The following is a 27284-nucleotide window of genomic DNA, read 5'->3' on the forward strand; positions in this document are numbered from 1 at the left end:
ACCAAGGGTCCCTGGTAGAAAAGTTAGACTTTTTAACTGTAATCACCATTTCTTTATATTTTAAGCCCTAGGATCAGGTTTGTTCCTATTATACATCTTCAAAAGGCCATGCATCTAACATCTACATCCATATAAATGAAAAGGGGTGGTGTGCTCAAATGAATGGTGGAAATGAAAGGTGGAAATTCAGACCATATATACATGAGCTTGTCAGGATCTCAGCTTTTTGTTTTTAGATGTATTTCTAACTACAAAGTTTGAAAATGTAAGCCTTAAAAATAATAAAGCAAACAAACCAGACTCCAATAGAAGAATTCTGGAGGCCTTACTCAAGCTATTTGAATGTTTGACATTAGTGATCCTGAGCTGTATGTAGGTATATGCTCTCAAATTGTGGCTTGGAAAAGAACTGTGAAGGTCATTTTGTGAATCAGCTCAGTTGCTAACAGCATTTATGCTTTGCTGGCCAAACACATAATATTTGGGCTGTCTTATTATGTGCCTCAAATTTTAGTAAATTTTCTCCTTCCTGAACACTGGATCATGTCACAACCCCTATCTACATGCACACTGTCTCACTAGGATTAAATCTTCTAGTACAAGTACTCTTTATGTGTAGCTGTGGGCAGTTCATATATTCATTTCCCTGCAGATCACTGTATGGTTATTTATTACAGCTGTTTTACTCATACCTGAATTTGGTTCAGTGTTTTTCAGTTTTCCAATTATTGTTTTAGCAGATGATATGCTTGAGGTACATTCATATTAATATTTAATTATTAACTCCCTCTTTCTCATCTACTACCCCCTCAACCTCTACTCCAATATACAAAATTCTATTATATATCTTTTGGATAAAAGAAAATATACATTTTTCTTTGCCACAAAAATGACATGACATACAATTCAAAATGTCACTTATTTGGCTTCCACACACAGCTGGTCTAATAAATAGTAATAAAAGCAAAATAGTGGTGTGGGATGCTGAATCTTTTTTTCCTTTAAATCATCAAGCAGCTCTTTGAGAAAGTTCAGATCAGTAGGCTATGGCAGTTGATGGCCAGCTGGATTTTTTACTTTGGCAGGCAAAATGCAATAACAATTGTATTTTTTTTTAAGTGTAATTGCTCCTTACTCCCCACTGCATGTTTTAACTAGAATGTATTACTCATTTTTTAATGGCAAAGATGCCAATAACTGTTATTCATTTTTCAAAATACTAATTGGGTTAGAGTTCTCTTAGAAATTCTGGTTGTTATAAAGCTTTGTATAAGCAATTATCCTCCCATAAGCTCTTGTTAGTCTACACTGACATTGACAGAGTTCTGATCATGGGTACGTATAGACATTAGGGTGAGGTCAGTCTAAATGCCCATCTGTTCAGACATTCAGGGGGTTTAAATCAAGCCAAAAATGGTGGCCCCGATCTTACCTAGTTCACCTGAGTAGGTGAACTAATGTGGACTGGGAATGGGTTAACCTGATGCAGTGAACATCTGCACAGGTTTAGAGTGCAGTCCTGGGACTGGGAAAGCCTACCCATTCACCTCAGCCCTGGGGCTGTGCTCTTCCTACCCCTGCTCAACCCTGACCAAGCTATTTTTAGCCCCCTGATTTCCCACCCACTGACCATGCCCTCCCTCCTGTCAAACCACTACGCCTCCTGATCCCATCTGCCTCCCATATTCCCAAGTTATTTGCACTGGATTGCCTGTGTGGCTCCCTGCACTGGCAAATGCCTGTACATGCCACTTGTAGTCTATGATCACACAGCTTAAAGTAAGCCACATGATTGTAGACAGGCTGTGGTGAATGTTTCTATGCATCCCATGCATTATAAGAGAATTTGCTTTTGACACCAATTTGCATAGATAACTGATGATTTAAGGTAACTGCTTGCTTTTTTTTTTTCTTGGAGCTATCACTCTGTTATAGAAATTCCTGGAGGGCGGACAGTTGGGATTTTTAGTGCTTGGAGGATGTTGCCATAGAGGTGCAGAGTTTAAAAAGAACTATGAAAAAAGATTTTTAAAATGGTAGAAGTATGATATGAAAATATTATTGTTATAATTTTGAAGCACATCTTCATTTTCTGTCTTCCAAAAAAATAAAATAAAACAAGGAAATGTTCTGAACATAAAGAGAGTGTTCTTTAATATTAGCTAGTTTGGCACAGTTTTCTGATAGTAATCTCTAGAGAAAACTATTTACTGAAAAAAATAAGGACTGTGTTTTTATAGAATCATGGGTTGGAATTTGGCAGTCATCTTAAAAAAAACCCAACTTTTGACATCTCAGCTGCTTCTGATGACTCCTTCTTCTTCTTTTTCCTTAAAAATGTGTAACTTTGTGGAGAAAAGTTTGATAATGTTATTTGCAAGTGCACCACTTCCAAGAAGCACTCCAAGAGAACCTTTTCTTTTGGCTTAAAATGACACATTTTCTTTAGTCTCACAAGTCTTGAATGTTACAGTAGTGGAAGCGTGATATTGTAGCCACGATCAGCTAGAAACTATGTGAGGGCAAGAATTTCTTAGAGTGATATCTTTTATTGGACCAACTATGTAGTTAGGATAAGGTTAGAGAAGCTTTCAAACACAAGACATTTTTCATCTTAAATGTTTAACACTTCTTCATGTCTCAACTAAATAAATATTTAAAAAAGTGGGCTGCAATCATTTGTTAAAGGTTTAAACTAGTTTTAGCAAATGCTTATGGCAGCATGAGGGTCACTGAGCATTGACTGTTTATTATGCAGGATCATAAGAAAATACATAGGTATGTGAACTATTTAGGAGAGTAGTCATACTTTCTCTCTTCAGATTTCAGTTTCATAATATTTTTTTTTTGTTCTGAATGCTTCTGAGAAGTTTATAAGGAAGGTAAGAAGTATCTTTACTCATTTCATTTCAGAACATACCACTAATAGAAAAGTTCTTTGTTTTAACTTGATAAAATTACAATTAGATCACAATAATTACTTGTGAATTAGAGTTCATGTAAATGTTTCACCTCAAAAATACTCATTTACTGGTTGAATGACTCAGGGTTTTTTTTGACTGTACATGACTTTTGCTATGCATCTATACTTCTCCATCCCTTTTGAATATCTGTATACTCAGTTCCAGTGACTGTTGAGATGTTTATGTGACTGGTTCTATTGCATGTAGCACCGTGAAATGTGAACGTTTTGTGTCATTTTCTACAGGCAGCTCAAGGAGGTGGTCACAGAACCCTACTTTATGGCCATGCTATACTACTTCGCCATTCATTTAGTGGAATGGTAAGTGCCATAGAACTACTATAATTAACTGTATATTTACCATGAGAAAAACATGTTAAATTAATTTTTTTTTAATTTGTTCTTATAATTGCTAAGATTAAACTTATAGAATCATAGGGTTGGAAAGGACATTGAGGGTAAGATTAAATTCATATTAATAAACAATTTAGATCAAGTTGCAACCCTCATATGCATGCAAGGAAATAATTATTCTATTAAAGAACACTTCAGTCAATGTTTTCAAAAGTGACTCATATCTTTGGGGACCTCAACAATGTGTTGATTATCAACCATTTGTAAATCAAGTAATTTTATGTTGCCTTAAGGTACAGGTCAAAGATAGCTGTTATTTACTGAGTAAAAAAGATTTAAAATGATGTAAAATGAATTGATGAGAAATCTTTTCTTATTTATTTTGTATAGCCTAATGGAAGTTTGTATGGAGAGAACCACTGAAAATTATTATGATATGGTGTCAATTATAGCATAACTTCTGACAGCTAAAATGACACATTTTGTCATAAGGTCAATAAAGATAGTTACATTTCTGGTTAAGTACTGTAGGATTTCATTATTATATATACACTAACAACATTTAAGGCAGGAGAGCTTTTTAAATTACTGATTCCCATTTTTGAGCCCATAGCAGTCTAAGATGCAACTGTAAACCACTTCTATTTGCAGTTAACTTCTGTATGCTTAGGAATCCATTAAAATGTTTGATGCTAATAGATGGTATGAGCAAGTTGCTGCCAACCAGAAGACCCTATTTTTTTTGGAAGTGTCTTTTATATAGTAGGGGGTATAGGTTGTCTATTTAAGTTGGTCTAATAAAAGATATCAGATTCACCCGAAGAACCTTGTCTCTTTTATACAGTAGGACTTTCTTCTATTTTTCCCAAAATTTTCAGGGACTATATCCACAAATATGCTTTGGAGGATATTTTCATGTTCCCTCACATTAATTTTATTTGTTTGATTGCTTTGGAAACCAGTTAGAAAGCTTTGGCTTGTCTTTGCTGTGGTCTGTTGTCCCACTGAAGAGTAAAGAATCCATGGAAACAGGAAACAGAAGAGATGTCCTTAAACAACATCTTCTTTTCCCCTCTGGTAGAAATCCGTACATTTCTTTTGATCTCTGGTAGTTCTGTCTTTATTCTCTGTAATCTGTCATCAATTGGATCCACTGTCTGAACATGTAGCAGTGGTTAAAGGAAGCATATGGTTACTTTTTGAACAACCTGATGTGTTTTCCTCGTGAGCAGTGCTGCTATGGGGAAAGCGCTGTTTCAAAATCTTATTTTGTCTCTGAACCTTTACACTTTGAAGGAGGACTTTTATTATACTTGAAGAAATTATTGGAAAGTGAGGGTAGGAGTTTAATACCTTTATAGAAGTAAGACTGGACAACTCCTCTTGTGCAGGAAGAAGAGGAGTATAGTTGGGATCAAGCTTGACTTTTTCCTGTCATATCTATCATCAGAAAAAATGAACAAATGAACCTTGACAGTAGGAATGGGTTATATAACTCTTACACTAGCGTTGACTAGAATGCATGCTTTAGCTGATTCCTTTCATTTTCATGTTTTTAATAAGTTCATTATGTTTTACAGTATTTAACATGTTTGACAACATCAAGATCCCAGACAGATAAACTTGCATTTGATGTGGGGTTACGAGAAAATGCAGCAGGTATTTATATTTATAGCTTTTCTCTGACAAAATAATTGCCAGTCATGCTAAGCTTAAGAATGCTTTTAGGAAACATGGAAGCTATCAGCATTATATACTTGCATACTGGTCATTCATTTATTTCATTAAGGCTAAGTACAGACTGTCAAAAAACCCGAGGCTAAATTGATTCAGTCTTTGCAGGTTAGTCTAAATTGCAGAGATTAAATTGAAACAGAAGTGAAAAGACATTTACCTTTGATTAGGAAATGCAGCCACATGCCTGCAGTGGCTCAGGCCAGAAGCCAGGGGCACTACAGCATGGCTCGGTAGCATGTAGCCAGCATGGCTCGGTAGCATGTAGCCAACATTCGCTTCCTCTTCCTGCTGCCTCCAAAGTCTCCGTGATTTGTAGTCCAGAATCAGAGTAGCAGGACTCTGCTTCCAGCTGCCTCTGGGATTTCTAGGCTACAGTCGCAGACAGCAATAAGTTTGAGTGGGAGAAGGGGTGTTTAACTCTTCTCCTTGGCCCCAGACCCCAGCTGGGGCCTGCCCAGGGGGGCAGTTGCTGCCCCCACAGACTGGGCTACATCTGCAGCCAGGCTTGGGCTATATCCCTTCCCACCCCCTCCTCAGCCAGTCCTCACTGCTCCAGCTAGGGAGCAGTCAGCACAGCCCAGCCCAGGGCTGCAAAGCATGCTCCGATGCTGAGGGACTCTGATTTAACTTGAACCAGGAAGGGGTCTGGGACACAAGTTGCTTAAACTGGTTTGACCCAAATCAGTTAAGCCTGATACTACATTCAACCAGGTTTATCTTAAACCAGTTTCAGCCATTTTGAAACTGGTTTATGTGCACTGAGCTTCTGCTCTGTTACATGTTTAAACCAGTTTCTGATCACTTAATCCAGTTTATGTGTAACTTCTATCCCTAGCCTAGCAAATGATAAGATTGAGTTTCTGAAGCTTTAGCACCAGAAGGAAAATGTGAAATAAATTATGTTAGCCAGTGCAAAGAATTCATGTAACCATAAGAGCATAAATACTGGCAAAAATATATGGACCAAGTATAATTTTTATCCAGTAAATAAAAAACAAGTGTTATGTATTTATTTCAAATGTATTGTATTTAGCATATTTATTACATAGTAACATTATTTTTTTATCTTCACACACTAGTTCATTGATCAAAGTATATATTTATTGAAAAGACCAAAGTGAGCTTTGATATAAAAGTTCTTTTTTAATAACAATGGGGCAAAATAAAAGATAGAGACTTCAAAATCAACATCAAGTTTTGAGCTGGGGGCACTGATGTTTACGAGAAAAAAATAGTAGACATAAACATAACTCATTTGCCGTCAAATATTTTGCATTTTATAGTCCATTGAAACATCCCAATTAATCTTATCATGCTTTTGTTATTTTAATTTATGTCAGCTTTCTTTTGCCCTGATTTTGTTAATGAGAAGATTTTAGTATTGCATGGTTCTTAGGCCTTACACATGACATGTATCTTGCAATTACAAGATTAATTGCACAATTAATTTAGACTAGCTACATGTCCAAATGAACGATCACACCATAAAAAGGTACAGTCAGCTATTAAGTTAGAGCTGGAAAATGTACAATAACTTTATAGCTGGATTCTATCCAGCTTTGATTTGCACATATAGCAGGGTCTACCCTCTCAGCCTGGGAGCCTTGTCAGCTGCAGGGATGCACCATGCGCAGCCACGGCCCGGAGTCTTCAGACTGAGGAGATTTCAGCCTCAGCAATACCCTGCAGCTGTGGGACTGTCTGCCAGAAGCACCCCAGCTGGGGGCTCTAGGTCTTGGCAGTACCCCACAGCTGCCAGGAGCAAGAGTCCTGCAGCTGGTGGGATTCTGGGTCCTGGAAATCCCCCAGCAGCTGAGGGAGCTTTTTACTTGTCAGAGCAGGGGGAGCCCAGGATGTTGACAGTATCTGATGCACATAAAAGTACAGCTGTTCCTGCAGCTGCCAGCTATGGACACATTTTTGGGATACAGTGGAAAATTTGGGCTCACATACCTTGGCCAAGTTGGGGCCTTAAATGGAGGGGACATTAGTTTCAGCAGCAACCTGTGTTTTCGTGAGTTTTATTTATATAGATATAGATACAAACTAAATAAATAAATAAAAGCAGAGGTCAGGAATGTGATGGGGTAACATTTAATGTATATGAAACCTTCACATGGGAGTGGGGGGTTATTTTAATATTTCTTTTTGGGCTAGCTGTTATCTTACACATTATTTTGAAACTGAAGTTTAAAATATTGTTTCTGTCACTCTTATGTAGTCTCCACACGTGCGTTTAGAAGGGGATTAAGTAGGTAATTTCAATCTGTTACATGATTATTGCCTAGTCTATGATGCTGTCCTTTCTTTTGACACGTAACTTTAAGGACTATATGCATTTTTATGTCTTTGAACTCCTATGAAAATCAAACCTGATATCTTTTTTTCCCGCTTTTGGAGGTACTCTGTATTGGTCTATGTGCACACCTGGCTTTGTAATGTATTTCTACAGCTGGAAAGGCAATTCATTTTAGTATTTGCTTTTTTGTACATGTACTGAAAAGGTTTTGTCATACATACTTCACATTGAAAAAGTAGTTTTTACAGGACTGTATGTGCTAAGCATTTTGATAAGTTCTCTGCTTCTGAACGAAGTAGTACGTATCACAAGTAAATATATTTTTCCTCCTATTAAAGTGCACTTTTGAATCCATTTCAGGGCTAACGGGCACATCTACATGAGACACTACATCACCACAGTGATAAGCTATGGCAATGTAGCATCAGCAGGAATGAACCATGATTCCAACGCTACTGCACAGTAGCAACAAACTAGTGTGTAGTAGGGTTGGAAACAACCAGTGCACCTCTGGGACTGCGCAGTAATGGCGGTACTAAATGCCTGCACAGTAACAACTATGCAGTCAGGCACAAGTATAGGTGAACCCAAAGAGTGTACTTTATGTGGCATGTATGAAGTCTGAGGTTGCTGGATATCTGAGAGCAATTGGATGATATTATGGAAGCACATTTTGTTTCGAATCAAGTGTGTGTATATTCCCTTTTAATTTCTGTTGTTTAATTTCTGTTAATTTTCTTTTATTTTTTATTAAGGACATTGGCATGAAAAAACCCAGAACATTTATTTCCTCATAGTCCATCTTCTCCTGTGTTCTGTCATAATCTTCATAATTACCTCTATAGGACTCATATGCCACTTTACAAAGACTATTGGAAAAGAATAAATGTCAGGTGCAAAAGTCTCTCTTAATAATATATTGTCTTAAATGGTGAGACAGCTCTTTGCCTTCTTTATGTTTGGCCATCTCTCCTATTTATGTGTAATTCCTTCCCACTTTTCATGGCCTCACAATTCTTGAATCTTCAATACCTGTCTATAAATAGCCACCAAGGGGTGTTAAAATATGGGACAAGATGTATAATCTCCCTGGGACTGTTATATGTGTTCTTATTAAGGCCAGTGCTGAAAAGTCTTTTTAAACAGGTAAGGTTTGCACTGGCAGCAGAATATACTGAATTGGTCAACTGTTCTATTTTTGTAACACAGCAATATTGTAAGAGTGGTAGATATTATTTTTTAAATAAAGCATAATAACTCTACAAGCCACAACAGAAATGTTACAATAAGATGGTGTGCATATGCAGGACAGTAGGTAAGGGAAGGCACAATGAGTTGATAATTAAGATCAGTGTAGGAAGTCAGTCAGCAACTCACTAGTTGTAGGATCCTTGTAGGAAATAGTTTCCAAATTATGTTTTTAAATGGTTGGTGACTCTGTGAAGCACACCGAAAGAGACATGGAATAAAACACAATTTTAGATGCCAGGTTTCAGTAACAACACAGATTGGCTGACAGAACTTTGGCATTAAAGGTGTGAATTGACAGAAAAAAAAATGTGTATAGAACACAAATATTATTCAGATAAGTTATTTATAAAATATATAGTAAAGAATTTAGTAAACATCATATATTTTATTAAGAGATGTAGGCAGCTGTGTTATTCTGAAGTCAGACAAAAGGCAGGACAGGGTAGCATCCTAGAAACTAACTTGTTCAGAAAAGTATACTTTCACAAGTGCAGCCTACGAATGTACTTGAAGAGAGCAGGGGCAGTAAATAGAAAGTCATAAAGTATATTTATATTGTACAAAAGTATCTTCATGATTCCTTATATTGATATATTTTTGTCACATGCTCAATAATTGACATAAGTGTCTGTATCCTGTAGGTGAGGCATGCTGGTGGACAATACATCCTGCTTCTAAGCAGAGGTCAGAAGGAGAAAAAGTCCGGATTGGTGATGATCTTATCCTGGTTAGCGTGTCCTCTGAAAGATACCTGGTAAGGGGGTGTTTTGCTTAGAAAACCTTCTTCTGATTACCCTCATTTAAGCAGAAACAAAAGCTGAAGCTACTCCTAATAATGAATAGAACTAGTAATAGTGCATAGAGCTGGACAAAATGTACTTAGTAAACTTACATACTTTATAAAGAGAGGTAGGTAGCTGTGTTATTCTGAAGAAAGGCAGACAACAGGGCAGGGTGGTACCTTACAAACAAACTTGTTCAGACAGGCATAAGCTTTCATAGGTGCCAGCCTACTACATCTGATGCTATGACTTAAAGAGAATAAGGAGTTATCACAAGAAATATCATTAAGATTTTAGAGATATTAAAAGTTGTTTCAACTAAATATTTATCTTTTTTACATTTTTGAAAGAAGACCATTTTAAATTAAGGAAACAATATTCATGCATCTTGCTCAGGGGCATGTGTGATTGTCTGTCTGTACCTCTGTTTCAGCATCTCTCCATGTCAAATGGAAACATTCAGGTGGATGCCTCCTTTATGCAAACGCTATGGAATGTCCATCCAACATGCTCAGGAAGTAGTATTACAGAAGGTTTGTTATATTAAATTATATTTTAATGTATTATATAACTTTTGCCAGCACTTTACAGAATCTAAAAATAAAAAAGCACCATCCCTGAACCAAGGAGCATAATTGTAAATTACACAAGTGTGAAAAATGAGCATCGAAGAGAAACAGGTCATGACTGAAGGGAAAAAGGGAAGGGTAGGTGGCATTGAAATTGAACTCACAGGTAAGAGTGGTTGATGTAATTTTAAGTTACAAAGCAAAACGAGTAGTGAAAGAAGAACACAAAAAGAGTAATGAGTAACAAGATAAGATTCTGCAGATCACAGGAAGTATGATAGGGCACAATAGGAGATGAGATATATGTAAGTCAGAGGCTGAAACAGGACACAAAGCAGTTTTATGTGAAAAGGCATACTAAAAAAGAGAGAATCCGAGAAACTGATATATATATCTGTATAACTGATTTGTTTGAAATGTTCTGTGGAATGATTTTTTACCTCTAAAGATGTGTTCAAAGCCTCCCTCTAGTTCCACATAAAAACTGTTTTTGGATAGCCACCTAGTATTCACCATGGAAATGTGCCATAATTTTCATTTTCCTGAATACATGCTAGCCAAAAAGTTGTAGATATTGGCAAAGTACAGTCAGTCAAAACCCCTGTAACAGAATCAATTAAATTTAGGCAGCTTCCCCTAAGCTATGTAGGTTGAATCAAGAACCAACTACACTGACATTCACTGGGGGTGGGGAAAGCCCCCTGAGGCAGGGACTCCCTAGTGCTCCCATGCTTTGCTGCATGGGCAGGTACCTGGCCCAGAGGACTTGTTTTCCCATCCTCCTGTGGCAGTGGCTGAAACAATCAGCAGCTGGGAAGATGGAGGGGAGGAATTCTCCTTGGCTCCTCAGCGTTACACCTGGCTAGGGGACCCCTGCCTGGGGTGGTGGAAGTCCCTGGAGTTGGGACTCCCTGGTGACCACACCCCTGGGGCCTTGGGAACTCCTTTCCCCTCCCTCCTGTGGCAGCAGCTAAAGCAAGCAGCTCTGGTGGGGAGCGGGAGGTGGAATATTCCCTCAGCTCCTGAGGCTGCCCCCAACAGGGTGGAGGGCTGCTGAGGGTCAAAAAGCCTGCATCACAGGGGCTTTCCCTCCCCTGCACATGCTGTGTAGACTCTGACTAAGGGAATCTGAGGATCTGTTCCCCTGCCCATCCCCTGTCCCTATTGACTGATGGATGCAGGGGGGAAGTAGGCTAGGGAGGGTATGGCAGTCTGTACTCCCACTGAAACAGACAACATCGCCCAGGGCTGCAAAGCATCCTGGGATGGTAGGGGACTGTGAGTTAACTTGAACCAGGAAGGGATGTGGGACATAAGTTCCATAAGCTGGTTTGACTTAAATCAGTTAAGTCTCATACTACATCCATCCAGGTTTATCTTAAACTGGTTATGGCCATTTTGAAAGTGGTTTATGTGCACTGAACTTCTGTTCTGTTACAGGTTTAAATCAGTTTCCAGTCACTTAAACTAGTTTATGTGTAGCTTCTGTCCCTAGCCATTGAGGCTAAAGTACATTGGTACAGAAGTATTGGAAAGCATCTGCACTATGCTGTGCTCAAACTGTTAGCCCTCTACTTTCATGAGTACACACTGTCCTCAGGTTTTTAAATTCTATATCACCTTCTGGGGACAAAATTGTGTAGGATACAGTTCTCAAACACATATATTTGGCAAGGCTACTCATTTTTGAAGTAGTATCATAATTATATTTACAACTTCTTGCTTATTTTACACTTGCATGTTTTAAAATATGGGTCCCTGTCATGTGTACTTGCATGTACTCAACTATGACTGCATACACATTCATATGATTTGGGAGAAGTCTCCTGGGGTTCTTCTCCTGATAAAAAAACTTACCCAGGGACCCCTGAACAGACCCCTGAACTTGAGTACTAAGCCCATGAAGAGCAGAGGGCTTGCACTGCTGTCACTGCTTAGCTAGGGGGCCTCTGTGCACACATCTCAGCATCCTCTGCAGGTTGCTTCAGTCTGTTTAGTGACAGATTGGCAGTAGTGCACAGGATAGCCCTGACTAGCTGACCTACACTGCTCAGGGTCATTTTGTGTTTGCCTTCAGCACAATGTGAGGATTGTAAAAGGGGCATGCTCTGTGCCCTGCTCCTCTGGAGTTCAGATGAGCAGCACATCATCTCCCTGGAGGGTTTGGAAGAAAGTCCCTGAGATGCTGAGAGACTATGCTATGGCTTTTCCCAGAAGAGAATGTGTACAGACATTCATTGTACCAGGAGAGTTTCTCCTGGGGGTGATTTAACCCTTGTCATTCCCAAATTATTTTTATCCCAGAGGAGAATCTTTTGCTTCCGTACACTCATGGTTTCTCCTGGGATAGCATAGACTCTTCCAGGAGAAACTGAGTGTCTGTATGTGGCCTATATGTATCCAAACATGCACCTGTGCTAGAAAAGTGTACAACAAGAATATTTAAAATGAGAGCCACATTTTGAAGGCTTAGCAATTCACTTTGGTCACTAGATCAAATGTAACATCCATTCATTCTTGAATTGGTAATTTAAGTTATTTTTGGTTTGCTTTTTGTGGTCATGGAGTTCACTTAATGACAGATAATATTAGTTAGTGACAGATAATGGCAGACTTTCAGAGCTGGTTGCAGCAGGAACAGCACTTACCAAGTCATTTTCTATGCAAAAATGTAAGGTCACTGAAGTTCTTTTATGAGAGTAAATGGGCTAGAGTTAATAAAGAAATCCTAAAAGCATTATAACTGTATAGGGGAAGGTCCATGGGTTCAGACACAGTAGAAATAAGACTATTTTCCAAAGATCCTATCAGAAGTCTTGATATAAAGGAAATGTCCAAAAGGAAGCACATATAAAGGGTGGGTATACAGTATATAGGGTGGGGAGACTCTTGTAACTTAGGTAAGGCTCTAGGGCAGCGGTTCCCAACCTTGGAGTTGTAATGATAAAAAATGGGGTCACAAAGATGCTCGACAGTGTCAACCGATTATGATGAAAATCACAGAAAAAGTGGGGAACAGCAGGTTCCCCTTGCAGGCTGTCAGAGTTTCAGCATGCAAGGGAATGCTTGCAGCTGGGGGGGAGTGGGAGGAGGGCAATGAGGCAAGGGGTGTCACATGCATGTGCATGCACCCTCATGCATCTGACAGCTAGGCAGTGGGGAGAGCAACTCCCACAGCTCCCAAAGTAAGTCTTTGGGGGGGAGGGAGGGGTATAGATTGAGGCTCTCAAAGTGAAGGTGAAAGGAAAGGAGTGGGCCGTGGCTGGTTTTATATTGGATCCACATATCTCTTATTTTTAGATTATCTGAGCATAGAAATAGATTTTGTATGGCTGGTCGAGTGCACATTTTGTCCTTGACATTCAGAAAATGTAGTAACATTTGGAGAAGTAAATCTGCTCTTAAGAATGGTTTGAACAAGGTATGATCAAAGGAATGGTCTAACCTCAAAAAATTTAGAAAATTTGATATGGGATATGTCAAGTTCCAGAACTCAGGTAGTGTACTTATATGTTGAATCTAAAAATGGGATGGAAGTCTACTAACAGTCTTGTCTGTAATACTTACAGTGAATCCTGGATTCTAATGACACCCAAACAGCAAATGAACTTGCATTTCTGTATATTTGTTGTATTATCTGACAAGTGGATAATTTACTTTGAGAAATATTTCCAATTACTATGTGTCACAAACCCTACCAAATGGTGGGGAACCTGTGAGGTATCATACAGATTTTCTTGTGTTTGTGTCACTGATACGGTAATGCGTGGTCTCCCCTTTGCTTTCCCCCAACTTCTTCCCCCTGCAGCCACTTACCCTCCTTCTTACTGTTAGACCCTGATCTCCCTGAGCATATGGAAGTGAGGAGCAAGTTTGAAAATACAGACCTTGAAATAAAACCCCTGTAGTAATTTGCATATAGTACCCATTGACTTCATCAAGAATTGATGCATTTTACCCTTTTGAAACAGCTGCAAATTTAAGCATAGATACCCCATCAGCAGTATTTTTGTACATATTTATATATAGTAAAAACTTTTTATTATTAATATATTCCATGTTCCAGGTCAAATCAGCCAAATCAGTTCCAAATCATATAGATAGAGCAGAACTCAAGCATTCTAAAAACTGTATCAGTTGAGCAGGCAAAACTCAATTGTCCTAAACACTGTGTGTGGTGGTACAACCATCAAGTATCATCTGTCCCAGACTTTCACCCTGGAACTTCAGATACTTCCAAATCCATTGGCAGGCATCCTTATATATACTTATTTATTTATTTATTAAGGAACATTTTTCAAGTTCCAAGTCAAATCAGCTAAATCCAAACCCATGAGTCATTCAAGAACCAGAAGTGGCCTTACTACCAGCAGGCATCCTCCACCCCCACCTGGGGCTTCCGCTGCTTCCAGATCCTTTGGTGGGCATCCTACATACAGGCCCAAGCCCAGAGACTTGGGGTTTAGATGCCCCTGAATTTTGCTTGCCCTCAGCCATACAGCCACAGGAGTAAGTTAGGGAGAAATCGCCCATTCCCATAAAGTGGGCATAAAGCCAAGATCTCCCCACTGGAAGTGGAAGTGGGAGGTTAGCTATACATTACCTCCACCCAGGTACTACTTCTTGCCAGAAAAGTGGTTATCCCCAGCAACTAGGAAAGATGCCTTAGTGGTCAAATTATTTCCCCCTTGTACCTGATATTAGTCCAAAACCAAAAGGCTTATGATTTACTGTGTAGTTCATTGGGCTGGGCCCCAGCAGCATCAACATTTCAAGCCATGATGACCCCACAGCTTAGCACTGCTCAATATGTGTGTCTGTACTCCAGATACCTTTGACAAAGGATCCAAGTGCTAATTAACTCCCACTCATGTCTGAAACTGGGTTCTGAGACCTTGGATTCACCAAAAATTATATGTAGATGAGGCACATGGCAACCTGGTCCAGCTCCACCTTGTTAAGGGTAGGGCTGCACTAATTGCATGTGACAGGCTGAGAGATGGGGCAATAGAGGGATTCTGGGTGAATTTTTGGGGTCCCATTTTCAATACATTTAAAGCTGATGAAGAAACAGGAGCCATTGGAAATGGGAAAGAAAGGCACAGCTCGGCTGTGTGAGTAAAGAGTAAGTTGAAATATATTCAGTGTAGTGGCTCACCATGACTATAGAAAGAGGGGGACTGAACAGAAAGGATACTACCACATATCTTGTTCAGGTGGGCTGCACTTAACTCTTCCTTGTGGTACTTACCTGGCAGGGGACATGCCATGATCACCACCATGGTGGAGGTAGTCTTGGTTCAAGTGATTTTGCTGTACCTGGAAAAGGAGATCCCCTTCTCCCTGCCCTTGAATGGCTTTGTGTAGCCAAGGGTGGAAACTTGTCCAGTGAAATGCTGGCAGGCACCCCTAAGAAAGTGTACTCCAATGGGAGGATCTCAGCTACACACTTTATTTTATGGAGATGGGATGGGGCTTTTTGGCTAAGGGTAGTTGAGATTTAGGGGCATCTGAACCCCAAGACCTTCTGGCTGGGGGCTTGCATGTAGGATGCCTGCCATGGATTTGGAAGTATCTGAAGCCCCAGATGGAATTTGGAACTGATTTGACTAATTTGGCCTGAGACAAAATAAATTTTAAAATAGTGGTAGGTTCTAATCGGTATATTTGTCCCATATGGGCTATGTGTTTTATAGTCACATTCAGTATTGTCTGCATTTAATCTCCTTTATAGTTGGTTTCCATTACTGAGTACATGCTGCTTTTGGCACCAGTTTAACGATAGACATTTAATGAGGTTTCCTTGTATGCAGATGTAAGACAAAGTCTTGTTTCCCCCCATGCTGATTGAGGGGGGGGGGGAAAAACCTCCTCTTGTGTTCAAGTAAATATGATGACTGGTAAGATGAGAACAGTTTACACTAAGGTCCTGATGAATCATTTTTTTCCCACTTTGCTGCTGTGAGACAAAGTGCCTATATTTGACCTGCAATCTCTGTGTTAAATGGGTTGGAAAGTTAGCCTCCATTAAAAGCAAAATCTACATAAGAGATGTGTTTTTCTCTCCCCCAGTCACCTGCTACTTTTGTGAAGTTTTCATTTTGACACAAATTATAATTGTCAGCACAAGCTGATAGCCTCATTTATCAAACCATTTTATATTGTAGACATTTTAAATTTCAATAATTTGGAGAATTCTCTATCCTGTCAGCTTCAAAACTATTGATATGCAATACATTTTATTCAAGACCAATTGTTTTACCTATTTGCTCAGTTTCACTGCTGAATTTAAATTCTGAATAAATCCAAGTTTTGTAACGTCATTTTCACAATCACTACAACATTTGGATAGTTATTTTATCAATGTTTTTAACAAGATAATGAGAGACTTTCATTCTTTTGCAGGATTTCTACTTGGTGGACACGTGGTACGATTTTTTCATGGCCATGATGAGTGTTTGACAATCCCATCTACAGATCAGAATGATTTACAGCAAAAGTAAGTGAATATCATACAGTTTTCCTTCTCCCATGAAAATTAAATTACAGCTTCTCTTTTTAGTTATTTTTTTCCTCAATACTTTTATATACAAGGGTACACATGTATAACAATATAAAATTATACAAAGTGTGTATGTTTGTGTGTGAGAGAGAGAGAGACAGAGAACAGAAAACCCATAGCATTTTTAGAACTAGATACACTGAGGAGGCTAACAATCTCTTTGCTTCATGGTCTATTTCTTGTAGGAAAGAATGGTGTTTACTACAATCCATTTGTTCAGCCTGTTCCAGGAAGCCCAAAACACAGTTCCTTTAATAAAAGAAACTACCAATATGTCATGCAGTGACATACTGGTAGTTTCTTCTGTCCTGTTTGTTTAAATTTTGCAGAATATTTCTTCAATGAAAGCCATACTTAATGGTGCAGTTCACATAGTGACAGATCTTATCTCTGTAGAACCACTTCTGTTTCCTTCATGGAGGCAGAAGAATATTAGCATAGGAGACAGGCTTATTGTGCAGCAGAAAATAAGGTTTTTCACCAGCTTAAGGTATGATAGGTAGCATAGAGGGAAAAGCTGGGAAGGTTCCTCTGCAAACCTTATTTATGCAGATGCTGTTATAAAGGCACATGGAGGAGCAATAACTATGTAATTAGTATTAGTAGTAAGTAGTAGTATGATGGTGGTAGTGGTTGTTGTTATTACTGTTAATGAAAACAACAAGCAGTTATAGCTGCTACTTTTCCCACCATAGTGCTAGAGCCTTAATCATGCAGTTGGGGCCCCATTTTGCTAAATTTTATATAAACACAAAACAAGAAGATTAGCCCTGACACAAGGAATGTAGAATTTAAATACAAGACAAAAGGCAACAGATGGAGACAGACAGATGGGGAAGTATAGGGAAACAATGAGACAACATTGGCTAGAATGATAAGCAGTTGTTTCAGCCCACCAGCAGCCTATCCATTATTTTAAAAAAAATCTATAGGCAACACAAAAAGAGACTTTTAAAACAGAATTTAATGAGAAACATGAGTTTGTTTGACAGATGTTTATAGGTAGTTTCTCCCAAGTGTGAGGGACAACATAAGAGAAACCGTAAATATCCCCATTTGAAAAGTCAGCAAGCAGATGATGAAATTGGTATTGCTAGCTGAATGGAGCAAAATGTAGATAAGTATCTTGTGTCTTATGAGAAACAGAGGGGACCCATAAAAGGGACGCAAACAGAGAAGTGACTTTTGCAGCAGTATTCTGAAAGGGTATCAGTAGATATCCAGATTGAATGTGTCAAAGCCATACAGAAAGGTGCTGTGGTAATTGAGATATCAGTTTATGATTGTATAATATTGTATGACTCAGTTTACTTCCTTGGTCTGGCTTACTGACCTTTGCCCCAATAAATGTATTTACTAAAGAAACTGCCTGCTAGGCGACTTGGAACTGTGAGTTGCACTAGGTCACCCCAAGAGGAGGTGAAGACCTTCTCTCAGGAACAGAACTGGATGCTAGCTCCATGAGTCCTGTTCACCCATATAACCAAAACTCCTGTCCTGCTCTCATCAACTGATGTCTCAGTTACTCCAAAATCTTTCTTTATGGAATCCCAACAGTGGGATGATGGAGAGATGAGACTAGTCTGAAAGAAATGCTGAAGGAGCAGTTAGGGAGATAGAAGGTAAGTCAAGATACTTTGGAATAATGAAAACCAAAGAAAATAAAAGAATAGCATTGTGGTCTATGTAAAAGGTGGCTGACTGTCAAAGAAGAAACTAGTTAATGGATCGCTGGTTCTGAGATTTGGCTAGGGAGAATTAAGTACAGACTTTAAGAGCTGAGTACAAGGGGTAGAAGCAAGTTTGTACTGAGTCTAGGCAGGAACATAAGGAAAGGAGAACCAGACAGCTATTTTAAAGAGTGTATTCAGTGAATTTATAGATGAAACAGAGATGGGATATTAAGGAGGCAGGTAGCTAGAGTTGGGTGAGGATTTGAGAAGATGGTGAAAACGCAGCTACGATTCTGGGTATAGGATTCAGTTAAGTTGGAAAAGTAACATTGTTTAGGTAGAATTACAGTAAAGTAAGATGTAACAGGGGGCCTTCTTGGGACTGGTCCACCATTGGCCTGCTCACCTGTTCCTGCCTCACTCGTCTGCCACACCTTGTTGTTTCATAATTGGTTCTAATTAGGCAAGAGGCTGCCCATTCTTGCACTGATGCTAGGGGGCATTCTCTGCATCTCCGATCCTCCCCTACATTCCAGCCCAAGCCTCACAGATGGCATCCAGGTGACGCAACGCTCCTGGCCTACAGCTGGACCAAGCTTAGGCCTCATTGTCACGCCTCATTCATACACGCACTCATACCACCCTCCTCTCACTAAGGCCTCTTACACTCCACCCCCTCTCACAGGGTCTTCTTCATGCATCCACAATTTATACCGCCTTGCTTCCTCTCAGAGTGGCCCCCTTAGGCCACAGGCTTTATCTAGTGCACACCTTGGGTGGCATCTTTTGGGCCTCGCCCATAACCCTCACCAGGGTAGTGGCCAGCCAATTACCCAACCTGTGCCAGGCTTGCACTGGCACCTCCCAAGGCAACTCTACACAAAGCTACACACACACACACGGCTCCCAACCCTATGGCTTCCCACTCCCCCCTCACTGGGGCTCCACATCTCTGCCCCCTCACTGGGGCTACAGGTTTTCCCTCTCTGGTGGAGGCTCAGGTGAGCGTAGCCATACCTGGTCCCAGCTTCTATCCACAATGATGTGGGGGCTAGGGGTTATTGAGGTACCAGGGTGGTAACTGGTCTGATATTTCCTGGGGGCTCCCACACAACTGGGAGCCCCACCAGTCCACCCACTCTTGGCAGGGTGCAGTTTTAGGTCATGCCCAGGACCAAGACCTCTTCCTCCTACCTTCAGATGTTCCATTTAGTAGTTCAGCCTGGTGGTGTTTCTGCCTGTCTGCCAGCAGCAATCTGCTGGCAGACAGTGTCTCAAAATGGCTACTGCAATCAAGCATCTACTGGATGTTTGGCTCAGCCCTTAAAGTGGCAGGCACCAACAGTGCCCTGCCACACTGGAAAAAGAGATAATGATTTTTTAGTGAAGGAATGACATCAGAATTTGTAGTAGGCATGCATCACAGCCTGAGAGAAGGTATGATGGAAGTGGATGTTGAGAATTAACCAGTGCTGGGGTGTTAATAGGATAATCAAATGAGAAAAAGAATTAGCAACACAAAAAAGTGAAGCATGGACATGATCAACCACCGCATCAATGGAGGACAGGGGAAAGAGAGCAAGGAGCACATACATGCCTAAAAGCAGAGAAGAAAATAACAGCTTCAGTGGTCTGGAAGTCATGGACAGGCCAGATGACAGGGCACAAAAGACTGGTTGGTGAGTGACACTCCAAAAGAATAGGTGCCAATCAAGAAAGGGAAACTGATTAGGGTGATGAGAGAGTTCATAGAGTGCTAGGTGAAGCCAGTTTTGGTGATTAGTAGAATAGGGATGATGAAGACAGGAGCATAACTAGGGCAGGACAAGCAGGGTATGGGGAGCCCACACAACACCAGCAACAACCAGTCTTTAAGATCTCATATTGAACTAATGGCACCCTCTGCTCTCTGGTATTTGGCACTCCTACTTTCCCCAATCAATAGCATCTCTGCCCAGGACACCAACATACCTAGTATGCTTCAGATACAGTTTGAGTGATGTTGTAGCTGTGATAGTCTGTGCTGAATTTAAAAACATGTCTAAGTCTATCCCAGTCATATAGTTGGCCCAAAAGATATCACACACAAAAAAATCCTTGCCTCTTGCCTAGTTGTACCTCTGCCAGAGAGTGAGGAAATGCACAGCTAAGGAATCAGATGGACCATGGAAGATGACAGTGAGGAGAGCTTGAAGTAGAAGGGGAGGGGAGAAACAGAGGTTGAAATCAAAAATAAAATCTTCTGGATAGGATGGAGGATGACAGCAATGTGGAGGGAGAGGGGAGAGTGGCCTCAGTTTTGTTCAAACAAGAAGAAAAGGAGTAAAAGGAGCAGGAGAAAGAAGGGATCAGAAGGAGCAGGAATCGAAAAAGGGAAATGTAATTCTCCCACCCTGATTTAGTTCACAGTAGGGTGTGTGCAAAAGAGTTTGCTGCAAGATAGAGCAGCTGCAGAGGCAGGTTTAGACAAAAAGGATCTAGGTCTCTGAGTGTCAGGAACTTGATGGAGTATTACTAAGAGGTTGTGGATAGCTGAGATTCTCTTAGATATGGTTCAGACATCATCAGTGAAAGTTAAATATATTTCAGTTTCAGGGATTATGTTTTGTTCTCAGAAACACTTTTGAAAGATGATCAGATGTAAATGACATAAGTGTGGCCAGAATTTGATTAGCACAATGTTCATTATGATTGATAATGCATGTACAGAACACATCTTTCAGATCATGAGCTGAGCTTCCAGACTTGACAGCTGTGCAAACAAAAGTTATACTAAGCAGAATTGATCTGGAAATCACTGAGGCACATTGCTAACCTACAGTGACAATTTAGTTTCCTTTCAGAATATAGTTTAAGGCACTGTATATTCAGTGATATGTAACACATTTGTGCACAAATGAACATTATTCTAATAGGTTTTAGGGCAGGAATTCTGCAGACCAACGTGCTTAGATGTAATTTGAGATAATTTGTTGTATGTTCTGTTGTAAAACAAAAAGCATATGCAACAAAAGTTCAGCTCTCTTAAGAGGTAAGTACAAATATAATAGGCCTTTCCAGACAAAATGCAATCTTGCTTGCTTCTGATGTCACTCCTGCCTTGACATTCAAGCAACAGAAAATGTGTGCCTTTATCACTGTCATGTAAGGCCTGTACTTGGAAGTCAATAAGCTTAAAGGGTAAATATTCCTAAACTAAACTGGTGTGAACAGTCCTCTTTGAAAATGGTATTTTGTAGAGAGGAAACAAAATCATGTTATATAGATCAAATGTGGATTTGGCCATCAAACTATTCTTTTTCCTTACCATTGAACTAAGCAGAACTTTGTTGTGGTGATTTCTCTTTCAGCATTCATGGTTTTTCTATTTGAACATCTATCATGCTTCTTTGAACACAATCCCAATATTAACAGAGGAAGCAGTTCTGCAATTTATTGTGTTCCTTTGCACAAATGCTAAAAACTGACCGCAGTGTTTCATTTCTTTATCTTTCACTTTCCCTTTTCATATTTGGGAAAAGAAAATATAACCACAGACATTAACCTCTTTAACTGTCTGAGAGATGCAAAGGAATTAATAACTGGAAATTATGATGCACATGTTTAAACTTGGCATGAATCAAGATTCTTATTGGGTAGCTCAACTGACTCTTCTGGCAGGAGGGGAAAGAAAATACATAAAAAGAAAAGTTATATGGATACATCTGCATGCAAATGCACCCTCCAAAACATATTAAAGCAGATCTACATGCTACCATTGATGTGAGAAACAGTGCTGTAGCAATTAAGTTTGGTGCCTGGAGCAAAGCCCACAGCGACGACCCACCCTTACTCCATGCGCAGGTCCAGGGGGCACATGCACCCACAAGCTTACCCACGAGTGCACACAGCAGCAGGAACCTCCCATCCACACGCCACACCAAACAAGCCGCTCTCAGCTCTGTTCCATGCATGCCCCATCTGGGCAATGCCTCTTTGCACCCCTTTCCTTTGGCGCCTGGGGCAGTCACCCCACTCCTCCCCTCCCTGCTCCCTTTGCTATGGTACTGGTGAGAAGGAGAAGATAGCCAGTTCCAGACAGTAAGATGGAAGGGTTTGGGCAGGGGAGGGGAGGGGGCTGAGGAGAGGGGTTGTTTTAGTTTGTTTGGGGTTGTTAGGGGTTTTTTTTAACTATTGAGCTTATACAGATGAATCTTTGTTTCATGCTCAGAGTCAGAAAAAATGTATTTTGGTTTAATATAATAATGAACAATTTGCACTTCTATAGTAGAGAGATGCGATGGTCTGAAGTGAGGTAGAAAGTAAGGCAGGGTGGCAATGTACTCATTAAGAGAGACATTAGCTTTGTTAGGTGAAATAGTAGACTCTCCATCATTTACTAAAGATGATGGTATAATAGTTATGTTAAATAACATCATAGAAAAAAAGAATACCCATTTGCTTTAACTTCAGATTAACTATTCTAAAAGTGTGTGATGAGGTTCTTACACAGCATAGATGGCAACTTTTAATTTCTCTCCAAAGTCACATTTCTCCAACATCTCCAACAGAAAAGATTAGTGGACATGTTGGCACCTGTAGTCTGAATATTTTCAAGCTCTTTAACTGGCTTGGCTGAACATTCTGCATAGGGCAATATCACAGTGTTTGTCCTTTATGAAAACTGCTTGATCCAAATGAACTAATATGGCAACAACAACAAATGTCAGGCTTTTCAACTGACATTTCAGAAAAGTCTTCATCAATATATAAGACTGATGTGTACCAAAGACCGTCACCTGTGAAAGCTGCTGCCTCTGTGGATCAGTTAGTTGCTAAGATGTCATCCTGCCCTACCTTCTGTCTTGTTTTTATCATAGTTTCTATTAAAGGAGTTCAAATCACTTAAAAACATTAATTAATTAATCTCATCAGACCCCTTTTGGGAATGTAAATGTCATAATTCCCTTTTCCACATTAAGAAATGGAAGTACAAAAACATTTAGTGTCTTATCCAAGAAATGAGTTGAAGATCTCATTATTGGTCTTATATCTACTGATTTTTAATTCCCTGATGTAACCCCTAGGTCATGTTTTAGAATGAATAAGACAATCTTCCAGCCAAAAGCCAGAAATCTGGATTCAAACCATTAAAGTTTTTTTTCACCTGCTGCTAAACTGATTTCTCCCATATGTGCATGAAAATTGTGGGAGATAACCAGTGTGGGGTCAAGAAAGATAGGTCAACTTGTAATCAGATATTGTCAATGAAGGTGTTACTGGAAAAGGAAAGTTGTGAAAGTGTATATTAAGTTCACATAGACTTTGGCAAAGCATATGATACTATGAGAAGAGAGTCACTATGGTCAATCATAGCGGGACTTGGAATTCACGAAAAAGGTGTATGCTTTACTAAAGATGTGCACTGAAGGATAAAGAAGGGATGGGATTTCATGCCTTCACCTCAGCGAGATGGTCCTCCCATCAACAGAATGCTATCAGACCCAGTGGAAATCAATAGCAGGCTCAGACAAGGAGATGTACTGTCACTGAATGCATCAGTAATGTCTTAATTCTCCACACTCAGAAGTCTCCTAAATGTACATGCTCCTCAGTATCAAATTCCAGAAATGGTACTAGTGGTGTGGATTACTGTATGTTAGTGCAATGGTTCTCAAACTTTTCAGACTCAAGGCACCCCTTGCTAGACTCAAGACATCCTTTGAAAAATGCCAGTTTTTCGTCTTCACTTAATTTTTTACTGGAGAGAAATAATGAAGCAATTCCTCTTTTGCAAAGATCTTGGAAAAAACACAGCAGACAAGAATGCTTAATCATATAGATTCCTACTTGAAATTTATGGTTTTATTCTGTAAATCATGTTTGCACACCCAATAACACTAACATGGCATAGCACTCCACCACATCCCTGAAAGGCTATCAAGCCACCACAGGGAGCCATAGCTTGCTGGTTGAGAATCACTGTTATAGTGAGTCACTCAAACTGAAAGTGGTAAAGAATCCAGCAGCTACTCTATTCATTTTCAGGTGCAATTTAAAGTGCTGATCCTTACCTTTACAGTCTTGTGGGACTTGGCCTACGTGTCCCAGGAACTGCATCATTCTCTGCTTATTGCCAAAGCATTTGAGGATTTCATTTCCTTGAAGGTGACAGTCTGAATATTTGAGGAGCAAAAAATGAAGCAGCTCAGCTGTGGAATTAATTTGCCCTCTTGGTCTGTCAGAACCTAAATTAAGCCCAACTATTTCTTCTCTTGAGCAGCAGGAAGAGTGTATTAATATTAAGTTTATCTCTCTCATTTGGAATAATGATATACTTGCAGAATAGTTGCTCCTTTTCTCCAAAATAATGCTACTGAAAACTGGAGTGTGGCCATTATGCACCCCCTCAAGCAAGACTGAGACAGCATCAGTGCTGAACAGAAGTTAAAGCTGTGTATTTGAACTTCCCCATCTTTCATGGTTTTACAACCAAAACTGAATGTGGAGTGGAATTCGTGAACTACATGTCACGGGCTTCCATGACTGTATTCCTATTCTTCAATAAATCATATATTTTAAGAGAAACACCTTTTGAACAAATTTGTTTAGAAATGTGGGACTAGCTTTAAAAGGGTATGCTAATTTTACAATATTTAGAAATTGGACATTACTTATTTGGCTGGTACCTAAGTAAATATGATTCTCTGGTTTTTGTTGTTGTTGTTTTGTTTGTTTTATTTCTAAATTTCTTGAAGTAATATATTATGTCTTTCTGGTCTCATAGGCATTAGTTATTAAGCTTTTTTATTTCTGTTTTAGGTAGTGTCTCCTATTAATAAAATCAAGGCAAAAGAGTCATTGTATCAATGAAATATACTATGTATTACTCACATGGTTATAATTGCAATTATTGCAATACATTACAATATTTTCATTTGCTTGTGAATACTTGTAGATACGAGCAGTGTTTTTGAAATTCAGATATTTGTCCACCAATGAATTCCAAGCCTTGAAATTGGCATTTTGATTTCTCAGTTTGCTGGAAATAATGGTTTCTGAATGTGTGCATATGCATGTAATTATGTTTACTATTGTGCTGGTATGTGTTTAAAGCTTTGCTAATTTATACTATTGTTTGGGAAACAATTTGAATTAAAGATTTTTGTGAACAAGAAAGTGATGCAAAATATATTACTCGCATTTTTTGAAGCCCAGCAATCAGTTTCTAAGAGAGAGTACCTGATGAACGCTCAGCAGATTCTAAGTTATTGCAAATTTAATGCCCACCAATAATATCAGGTGGCCAGGAGACCGTTTTAACTTTTCAATCCACATCAGTGCCCCTCCAGTTTGTACATCAGATAGTGATGACGAGTAGGAATCCTGCCTCTATTCACCTCCCATTTTTATGGAGGGAAAAATGGTCTCCATAACAGTGCACAATGAAGTTTTAAAATCTGTCACTGTGTCAATTTTAAAATAAGTACAAAAGATGACCTTTTCAATTTGTCAGCAGGAGGGTACTCTATGAAACAGGAGGAGCTGGAGTCCGTGCAAGGTCCTTATGGAGAGTGGAACCCCTTCGAATAAGGTACTGTAATTTCATATGCAGTGTTTTGTGGTAGCCTTCTTACATTACTGGAAGTTTTATTGGACCTTCTACTAGTTTTTGGGTTCACCTTGACTAAATAGGTTTAACTTATTTTATTCTTTACATTAATAATAATAATAATAATAATAAAAATCTGTAATAATACATAGACTAAGGGAAAATTGCTGAAAATATGATGACATCAGGCAGAACTGTTTTTTAAAGTAGCATTTTTCAGAATATTCAGTAAGTCTCAAAAGTCAATACAGAAATATGTTCACTGTATTTCAAGTGTACATTAACCTTTCCTGTCTCATTTTCTTAGCTGGAGTGGAAGTAACATCAGATGGGGTCAGCCTTTCCGCCTTCGGCACATAACAACAGGAGAGTACTTGGCTCTGAGTGAAGAAGAGGGTCTGATATTGTTAGAAAGAGAAAAATCAGATACAACATCCACTGCCTTTTGTTTTAGAGCATCAAAGGTAAGCCATAATTAAATCAAATTTTTCTTTCTTTTTTTTTTTAACAAAGATGAGGTGCTTAACTGCTACATTTTAATTAGTTCCACCATCTTAGAAAAATCGTCAGAAAAGGAAGTGATTATGAATGATCTGAAATGCAAGATGGAGCATGAAAATAAAAAATGCTAAAACAATTTTTTAAATTACGATATTCTGGAGAAAATTACTAGCCAAAAATAAATGCATAATAATATCTAAAATGTATGCAGTTAAACTTGTTTTCCTAGAAGGTAAAACATTTAGTAAAACAAGTCACAAATAAAGAAATACATTCCTGATATTACTTCTCAAGTTGCTGTAGATGTCATGGGGATATTATGTGGTTAAGTGGTCCTCTGCGACTGCGAATGCCACAAAATCATGAGTGATTGAAGAGGTGATCCACAAAAAAAATTCTGTGTCAATGAGTTTTCAGAACTTTTAAAATCATGGTTTGAGAACCTCAGATCTAACCCATCCTTATTAAAAGACTTCTGTCACTGTAGTTGTATGGTAAACACTACATTTTAACATTTTAAATATGTTCATTTTTATTAGTGTAGCTGCATATAAAGTCCTAAGAACAATATTTCTGACTAGTGGAGACAGACCAGAAATTAGGTTAGTGGGGAGTTAACTACCCCCTGAATGCTGAATATGTAACTAAGTAATTTTCCAGACCCTTGTGGAATGAAGGGGCTAAGCAATATTAATCCTGTGTGTGACTTGAGAGAGACGTGTTTTTTTCCAATGCTGGCAATTTTGCAACTTATTTGGCATCTTGCTTCATTGCCTAATTGTTCTTGAAGTTTCCTCTAACCTTTAACCTCAACCTTTCCCAATTCTGTTCTTTAATACTAGAATTGATGACCCTTTACAATCTTGATAGCCTTTTCAAATAAGTAAATACTCTCAGCCTCCACAGTCAAGACATTTCCTATCGTAAACATAGGAAAGCTCGAGAAAATGCTGTACGTGCTTATCTGTTGTAGTAGAACTTGGATCTTTCTTATTTGCGTAGT

General features: G+C 39.2%; 1 protein-coding gene across 1 annotated transcript in view; it reads left to right on the top strand.

The window, feature by feature from the left end:
* Positions 1-27284, top strand: part of RYR3 (ryanodine receptor 3) — a 666405-nt gene that overhangs the window by 175827 nt on the left and 463294 nt on the right. The window contains exons 4-10 of the mRNA XM_019518966.1: positions 3209-3283; positions 4897-4975; positions 9245-9357; positions 9819-9918; positions 16360-16453; positions 25688-25762; positions 26088-26244. Of these exons, the coding sequence (XP_019374511.1) occupies positions 3209-3283; positions 4897-4975; positions 9245-9357; positions 9819-9918; positions 16360-16453; positions 25688-25762; positions 26088-26244 (693 nt within the window). The remainder of the gene's footprint in view (positions 1-3208; positions 3284-4896; positions 4976-9244; positions 9358-9818; positions 9919-16359; positions 16454-25687; positions 25763-26087; positions 26245-27284) is intronic.

This window comes from Gavialis gangeticus, unplaced genomic scaffold (assembly GCF_001723915.1).
Source record: "Gavialis gangeticus isolate Ggan-Ray unplaced genomic scaffold, GavGan_comp1, whole genome shotgun sequence".
Taxonomy (NCBI): Eukaryota; Metazoa; Chordata; order Crocodylia; family Gavialidae; genus Gavialis; species Gavialis gangeticus.